Here is an 8,548-nt window from a genome sequence, read left to right as displayed (position 1 = left end):
GGTGAAGTGCTTGGCTCCCACAGAATGAGGGCCACGGTTAGGATAAAATGGTTGATAGCTCTGCAAGTATCTTAGAGCACTAAAACTCTTTAGCAATGCTTTTATTTTCCACACAGAGTAGGGATTTCCATTTTTTTTTTCTGCTGCTCTTACCTACACTAAGAGAGCAGTAAGATTTCTCTGGAATGCATAAAGCCTCTGATAGCCTAATTTTTCTTCTGTAGGTTTCTAGTCTCTTTACAGTTAAAAAAATACATAGTAATACATATGCTGAATGGAAACTTTGATGTAGTTCATTAAGGCCACTTCATGTATAAATATGTTGGAAAGGAAAATTTATTTGTGCACCAAACAAAAATTCCTCATGTCAGTGAAGACATGAAGACACCTGCACCTATGGAAGGTGGAGATATTCCCAAAAGTCAGACTGATTAAAGCCTTCCTAGCTAGCTCTACTTATCTGGTATGGAACAGATGTAGAAAAACAAGAGAGATTATTGCAGGTCTGAAGTCTGAATATTGGGTTTTATCAATTAAAACTTTATATGAAATGGCATGTGTGTGAACTCACAAAAGAGACTCAGCTGAACACATAGTAAACTAGAGTTCTTGTCTATTACTCTGCCTATTCTGAAGAAAGTTCAGAATTTTCTTCTAATTAGCACTGTGTGAAATGTAAATCTTTAAACTCTGGCTAAATAGCTGCTTCTTGGAGGGGGGAACAACCAAAACAGCTTCCAGTAAGTAGTAAAAAATCCCCAAAATCATGAGGTTGTATTTTGGGTTTCATAAAAGTTAAACAGAGACTAGAAACGGCCTCTCAGCACCAAGGGGTCCAACCTCGGGCAGGCAGGAGCAATTCCAGGACATGAGACCCTCTATGACCTTGCAATGGGAGGGCTGAGCAGAGGAAATCCCAAGCTGTCCTGCCTGTGGCACAGTAGCTTCCAAATGCTATGACTGCTCTTTGGGTACACCTACCTGCTGGGGTTCCTTCCAGCGCTGAAGTTGCAATGCATACAGGCTGTAAATGTTCCAAATGCAGTGGCATCAAAAGCTCACAGAACTCACTCTAAGGCCTTCTTTGGGAGGAGGGAAAAAACCTCTCAAGGCAGGCCAGCAGGGTAAACAGCTGCTGCTGGAGGCTCTGCCAGGCCAGGAACCATGTGTCATCAGCATGGCAGCAGCCTAGTAAGGCATTCATTCCTCAGCAGCTGGGAGGAGAGGAGCTGTAACCCCTGCAGTACCTGATCAGCTCTGTCAGTCTGCAGTAGTCCCTTCCACAGCTCCCACCATCACTGATATTGCACATCTTACTCAGGCAATAATTACAAATTTAATGCTTTGCTCACATGCTGGCTTCCTTTTCAACAGTTTGCAAAAAAATAGTTTGAAGAGAGAGGCTACTTCTGTTCCAGTTGTTCCCAAAGTTTTAGTCCTGCGGTTTCTGTGGTTGTATTATTGCTTCACCCCAGTCACTTGCATCCTTATTCCTTCTCCCTTAAGCAGTAATCCCTTCATTGCAAGCCTCCCTCCTGTCTGGACAGTGTGCACTCTTCACTAAAATTTTTGGCCACTTCACTATTATGCAACTGATTGTTTTCACCTCTGATTCCAATACAAAAGTATTAAAAGAGCAAGTATAGAATGGCCATGAGTTCTCTGTGTTCACAGGCCGTGAGCCTGCTTTGCTGTTCAACGTGGAACACTGGATACACAGGCAAGGAAAGGAACAAAGTCTATTACAAGAGATCACCAACGGTATCATACATTTAATAAATGAACTGGGTTCCATACACCAGAACAGAACAGTGTGTACATAATGAAGTGGAAAGTAAAAACACTACCTTTCTTGCTAGTTATTTTTTTCCCTACAGTATACCAAGTTATGCAATATATTTATAGGTTACTTCCAAAATGTTTTAAACATCTAAATTTTGCATTCCCTTGCATTAAAAAAATTACATATTAATTACTCGGGAAAGTTTCTGAATTCTGTTTAGCAGCAAATCTCCTTTCTTGATGGTTTCTTGGTACTGCCAATTCTTGCTATCAGGCCTAGGAATAATGAGGGAAAAAAAAAAGGGGCGGTTAGAACTGAGAATATGATTTATACCAAAGCATTAAACATTTCTGTAGTAAATGTCATCAAAATATATAGAATTCAACTGGTCTGTTAAAAACAACCTCTAGGAATTGTTACATACCTGTTAGTTTCTACAATCTCGTTTACTTTGTCTATTTTGCAGTGCAATCGCCCAGCTGCAATAAATCTTGAAAGCTCCCTAAATAAAGAAAAAAAGTTAGTTAAATCCTGTTTCACCAGGGACTTGTAGACCTAAGAGCACTGAAACTGCTGTTACACCTATGGATCTTCATCAGGTACCTTATGCATCCTTTGGAGATTGCACCCAAAAATAATCCTTTTAGTGACCTGAATACCAAACCTCTTAGTTCTTTCTTCTCAGGCCAAAGTGTTGTACTTGACTTAATAAAACTTATCACTGAGTTTTGTATCAACTACTCTTCAAATCCAAAGGCAGCAGTAATGCAGCGTGGCTATTTGGAATTTATCCTGAGGTATCTTCATGCCAGTCAATTAATTAGAAAAGTATCTCAGTAATATTTAATTTTTAAAATGCTTTTAAAAAATGTATTATTATTGTTTTGTTTATTCAACTGGTGGTCTACAGCACTGATGGTAGAAGAAAATATTCCTGTGCTCAACAGTAAGGTAAGTTACAACTCATAATAAATTACTGGGAAGCATAAGCATTAGCATGACTTTAAAAAATTACTTTTGAATTAAATGGTATTTGGTTTCTCTTGAAACACTTATTAATTTCTGAATATTTCAAGCAGTTTCATATTTCGGTAAGTCTTCAATGTTAGAAAATCTGAAACCTCTCTGAAACAAGAATAAGTCTTGTGAAAGCATTTGAAAATAATGTGCTTCATGTACACAGAGTAAAAGTTTCTCACTTCACTCACCACTTCGTTCTTATCATGATCTAAATCTGCTCGTTTTATTCTAGAAAATAATTTCAAATGGGGACTGCAGAGTATTTAAGTAAGTAAGATTTAAGTAAGATTTAAGTAAGTAAGATTTAAGTAAGATTTAAGTGAAAAATATCAGATCCTGTCCTCATAACAGAAACCAAGCAAAATGAGACAGGGAGACTGGCAGAGTACAAAAAAATGTGCAGACCCCCGAAGCTGGAACAGCTCAGCTTTTGCATAGCTGTGAATGAACTAAGCTGTCTAAAATGTAAAGTTTCCTAGCACATGGAGGTCAATAAATACAGCAATATAAAGAACAAAGTAATTAATAAAATACCAGCTTCTCATACTCTTCCATAGAAATGTAACTTGGCATATTTAGAATACAAGTGAACAAAGATTTTTACTCATAATGAGATCACCATAAATATTTAAAAGGTATAAAGGGGGATGTCTATGAACTAGAAAAGCCAAGGAACTTACTGATCTATGAATTCTACACTGACTCCAAAGGCTTCTGCCATGTACCCTAACGTCAAGGACCGGTAGGACTCGAGGAGCTGGCTGTAGGCGTGGATTCGCATTTCCCGTACGTAGTATCGGTAGTGAGGTGCAAACAGCCAGTCTTTCTTCATCTCTTGCTCTACAATAGCTGAAAAGAAAAAGAAAAAAGCAAAATAAAGGAAGTCAGTAATTTCTAAGAAATGTCATATATCATTTATGTAAATAAAACACACGGCATCAGTTAATAAGTAATAGGTGTGACCGTAACTCCATTGTATTCTTGCACTCCTCAGGATATGAAAGGGATTCTGCACTAACAGAAGTAAATTCATGTAATCTGTATCAGTTCTGGAACCAGGAGCATAAGAAAATGCAAACAATATTGTGGCAGAGCTAATGGGAGCCTCTAAAAATGGACAGCATCCTTCTTTTGGGGGGAGAGGGTTCACCTCGCTGACGCTGAAGGCAAGAGCTGGAACTGCTGCCCAAAGAGCTGGGTAACAAGAAGAATTCGGTATGTAACTTCTTGAAGAAACATTGTTACCCACTCCTGACACAACATTAATTTTTTGCTACTAGCTCTTAAATTAGTTACAAGGATTTCCGAGCACTGAAGTGATTTTTTTTCCCCTGACAGCGTTGGTTCTCAGCTTGGGATGAGGCTGGCAATAGGAAGATGCTGCTGTTTAACTCAGTCTCATCAGGCCTAGCCTTCCACAAAATCAATTGTGGATTGATTTTCAATCCTTGATTTTTCTAAATATCTCATTTTCTTGTATTCTCTCACAGAAGAGAAACAAGCAGTCTGAGAACCGGCAAGAATGAGGGTTTTCTGAAGAGCTTTTCTTTGGTGTCACCCTTTTACACAGCAAGCTTTCAGATCTTTCCTGATCTGGCTCTTCAGGTAAGATGGTGTTTCATAGCCATTTTCAAAGTGCTTTTCACCTAATCAGATGTGACCTTTCACAAGGCTCATTGGATGAGAAATTTGTCTTTCTTTCTTTGAAAAATCAAAGCCAAAAATTTTAGGTCACTGTTAAAAAAAAATCTCTACAGTTTGTTTTTTCTGCACATAGTTCTAATTCTAGACTGTAGCTACTCCACAAAAGTTGTGTATGATCCGAAACAAACTCTATAGTTTGTTTTCTCTGCACGTAGCTCTAGTTCCAGACTGTAGCTACTCCACAGAAGTTGTGTATGATCTGAAAGAGTGTTGAGGGACACAGCCCAGGCTTACCTAGCGACTGGAAAAAGGCTGCATACCGACACTCGTAAAGAGAGAAGAGATACTGCCGTACAGCTGGCAAACTGTGCAAGGCTTCCAGGATCTCTGCTCCTTTAATCACCTGAAAGCAAACACACATCTTTAACCACCACCCCTTTCAGCCTCGAGATGAACAGCTTAAGGAAAGGCTCTGTCAGGTTGCACCAGTGCTTCCATGGGCTTTTCTCACCTTCTCCCTCAGGTCAGGCCTGTCCAGGGCAATCATGCTGACATAGACAGTGTATGTTACAAATGTTTTGTAATCCATCAGTTCATAGGATGTAAACGTGGAAACTGTATCAAGGAAGAGCTCTGCTGCTTGTTTGAAGTCTCGAATGGCTACACAGTAAAGGCCCTGGTACACCTTGAGACGGTTTCTTCTGTCCCAGTCTCCTCCTTCTTCTATTAGACTTAAAATAGACCAAAGAATATTTACTTGTGATAAATGTGTCATGTAATAAGTTATATGAAACAAGTACAAATCAACTGATACCATGAGATCAGAGAAAGAATAACTTGGTTTATGTTACAGCTTGCTGAAACATCCCAGGCTTTGTACACCTGTTGGTGTAGGAAAGTGGCTTCCTTGGGACAGGAGAGGCCAGAGGCTTTTACACAGTGCAAGTTTCAGCTGACAGAAAAAGTTTACAGCCTTTTCAGCTGTGACAACAGTCTCTGTGGATGTGTAGGTAAATATTACTGTCAGCCTGGACTGTGGCAACAGATTTCCACTGCCTTTGCTACTAAAATCAAAGCTGCAGTATAGAAAAAAGATACAGGTTGCCACTTTTTAAGGATCTGCACAAAACTGGTGTGGCTGTAAGAAGGGCAGGGATGAGACAAAACTGCTGAGAAGGCAACACAAAATATCCCTGCCCGAGAACAAGGGAAGTGGGAACCTCCTCTGCCTTGGTGTCTCATGGCAGCAGCAGAGAGACTGGAACCACAGCTTTCTACAGGAACTGCTGAGGTTCAAAACACTGGGAGCACAGAGACACTGAAGCTACCAGTGGCACCAAAACACACCATGCCACTCCTGCTTCAAGAGGGAAAGCTCCCTCTCTACACAGCCAGCTGGGTGCCACTGGGAGCAGTCACATCCCAAGTGGGAGTGGGAGCTGGACTACAAATACAAATGGAGCCAGCTCCTAGAAAACAGCTACCACAAAATCTTAACCGTTCTCTTCCCCCCATAAAAAAATCCAGGAGCAGGAAGTGCTCTAAAACAAAATAACACCCACCCATCACTCTAATTCTCTCTCACAATAGTCCAAGTCATTTCTGGACAGAAAAGTATTTATCTTCCATTTCTTTTGTTACAGCTTGTTTCAAAAATGCTTTAGTTCACTCAGACAACCCAAGCAGTACCTTTTTGCCTTTTCAATGTTCCTTGTGATGAGGTCATTGTCCATATAAAACAAGCCAATCCTTAGCAGGTAGAACACGATATCCAGGCGATGTCCCAAGGCCACAGTTTTGTCGTAAGTCTTGCGGAATGCAGTCAGAGCTCCCTCCTGGCAAAACAGTATTTGCTGCTGTAAGAATGTTAAAAGCACCCAGAACACTCACAAAATACCTGTTGTAAGAACTAGTGTAGTCCCCCACTGGTAGTTGTGAGTTTCACATTATGCATTCTGAATAATCTTAACGTATCCAAGTATAAATCAAGTTAGAAAAGCTGTTCCTCATGTATCTTTTAAAGCTGAAGACTATGAAAATCTGCTCTGAAACCTGAAATTCAGCTGCACGGTCTAAATAGCTTGGAAAAGTCTAAAGGTGTAAGGAAAGTAAATAACGGTGTCTGCAAACTTTTCCCATTGTCAAGAAAAAAAATTTTCTTTCAAGGACTGTTTTGCTTCTAGATAATTTATATTTCAGTAAGACCTTCCCCTGTCTGCCAGCCATGTGTGAGCTGTGCCATAGAGAAAATGCTCTGCAAGTCCCCCAGCGCTCACTGGGACCTGCCCAGCTAACAGGGTTCCCATGCAGTGTTTTCTACGAGTCCATAAAGCCTCTGTGTCACCAACCTTGTCCCCAATCCTGCACAGGTACTCAGCCTTGGCCATCATTGCATCCCGGATTTCGCTCTCCCCCAGGATCTTTTCTGCATCCTCTAATTCGTTGTCAAGACGTTTCAGTTCCTCCTCATTGGCTTTCTTCATTTTGTTCAGCAGATCCGTGTCCATCTGCCACTCAAGAGACTTGCACAGGGCTTCGTAGTACGGAGCCATGTCTGAAAGAGAAGCAGGAAGGGTTCTGCTGTTCATTGCTGCAACAAGAGTGTGTTTGCTCCTAAAAGGACAACAGGACTGTCAACGCCAGAGATGTCCCTTCTGTGACCAGGTACCTGCTGAATCCAGACACAGCACAGCCACTGTTCCTGCAGGCCTTGCCCCTCATGCTTCCTTTCACTGATCCTTTTTCATCACTACTCTTTACACTGCTCCCATTTGCACTTTCCCTGCCTTGCACTGGGGTGGCCTCACCTCGAGTTCTGGGGGCAGTTTTGGGCACCACGATACCAGAAGGACATTAAGGTGTTAAAAGGCATCCAAAGGAGGGACATGAAGATGATGAAGGGTCTGGAGGGGATGTATAAGGAGCAGCTGAGGGCACTTGGTGTGTTCAGCCTAGAGAAGAGGAGACTGAGGGGAGATCTCAAAGCTGTCTAAAACTTCCTCATGAGACAAAGTGGAGGGTCAGGCGCTGATCTCTGCTCTCTGGAAACCAGTGACAGCACCTGAGTAAACAGCACGGAGCTGTGTCAGGGGAGGTTTTGGCTGGATATCAGGAGAAGGTTCTTCCCCCAGAGGGTGGTCGGGCACTGAACAGGCTCCCCAGGGCACAGCTCATGGAGCATTTGGACAATGCTCTCAGGCAGAGTGGAGCATCCTGTGCAGGACCAAGAGCTGGACTTTGATGATCCAAGTGGGTCCCTTCCAACTCAGGATGTTCTGTGACTCTCTTTATCCCGCTGTGAGCACAGCAGCCCGCGGTGCTCCCCGCACAGCTCCTGCAGTCCCAGCAGGATGTAAGAGCTGTCGGAGCTGGGGACAGGGCCCTCGCCCTGCCCCGCTGGGCTGTCCGTGTCCCGGGGGAGTCGGTCCCGGGGCAGAGCGGTGCCGAACTGCGGCACAACTCCCTGCCCGGGGATCCATGACCACGGACGGTCACACGGCTGCTCCACAGACACACGGTCGGAGCCGGGGCCGGCGAGCAGACAGACAGACCCCCCCCCACACGCACAGAGCCTCCCCAGGCCCCACTCACTGTGCAGCCGCACCGCCGCCATCAGCTCGTCGCGCGCGGCGGGGTCGGGCGCGCGGGGCCGCAGGCTGAGCAGGAAGCGGAGCTGGGCGATGCGGAGGTCGGGGTTCTTGGGCAGCCCCTCCTCCTCCAGGTTCTCCAGCGGCATGGCGGCGGCGGGACGGGGGCCGCGGGGCCGGGGCTCGGCAGGACGGGCGGCTCTGGGCAGCGGGAGGGCGGCGCGGCGCAGTGACTCAGCCGCGACGGGCGGAAGCGGCCGCGCGTTTCCGCCGCGCGGCGCCCCCTGGCGGCGCGGAGGCCCCTGGCGGCGGCGGCGCGGGGCGGGCCTGGCGGAGGGCGGCGGGGACGGGCCTGGCACTGACGCGGCGACATGGGGACACAAACACGGACACAGCCGCTAAATCGCGGAGTCACAGCCGCAGGTTGCCCAGGGAAAAAGTGGAGGCTCCATCCCTGGAAGTGTCCAAAGCCAGGCTGGAAGGGGCTCCTGGTCTAGTGGCAGGTGTTCCTTCC

General features: G+C 44.7%; 1 protein-coding gene across 1 annotated transcript; it reads right to left on the bottom strand.

Annotated features, from left to right (window-relative positions):
• Window positions 1-1,752: 1,752 nt before the first annotated feature.
• On the bottom strand, window positions 1,753-8,282 carry PSMD6 (proteasome 26S subunit, non-ATPase 6). The gene is made up of 8 exons (XM_053954000.1): window positions 8,039-8,282; window positions 6,796-7,001; window positions 6,137-6,282; window positions 4,959-5,178; window positions 4,742-4,850; window positions 3,484-3,652; window positions 2,208-2,285; window positions 1,753-2,058 (listed from the first exon to the last, which is right to left on the bottom strand). Exons 1-8 carry the CDS (start codon window positions 8,181-8,183, stop codon window positions 1,962-1,964), a joined length of 1,170 nt encoding a protein of 389 aa, XP_053809975.1. The 5' UTR covers window positions 8,184-8,282; the 3' UTR covers window positions 1,753-1,961.
• Between the last annotated feature and the right edge of the window lie 266 nt (window positions 8,283-8,548).

This window comes from Vidua chalybeata, chromosome 12 (genome assembly GCF_026979565.1).
Source record: "Vidua chalybeata isolate OUT-0048 chromosome 12, bVidCha1 merged haplotype, whole genome shotgun sequence".
In the NCBI taxonomy this organism is placed as follows: Eukaryota; Metazoa; Chordata; class Aves; order Passeriformes; family Viduidae; genus Vidua; species Vidua chalybeata.
The sequence above is the reverse complement of the archived record's forward strand: the minus strand, read 5'-3'. Positions and strand labels throughout refer to the sequence as shown.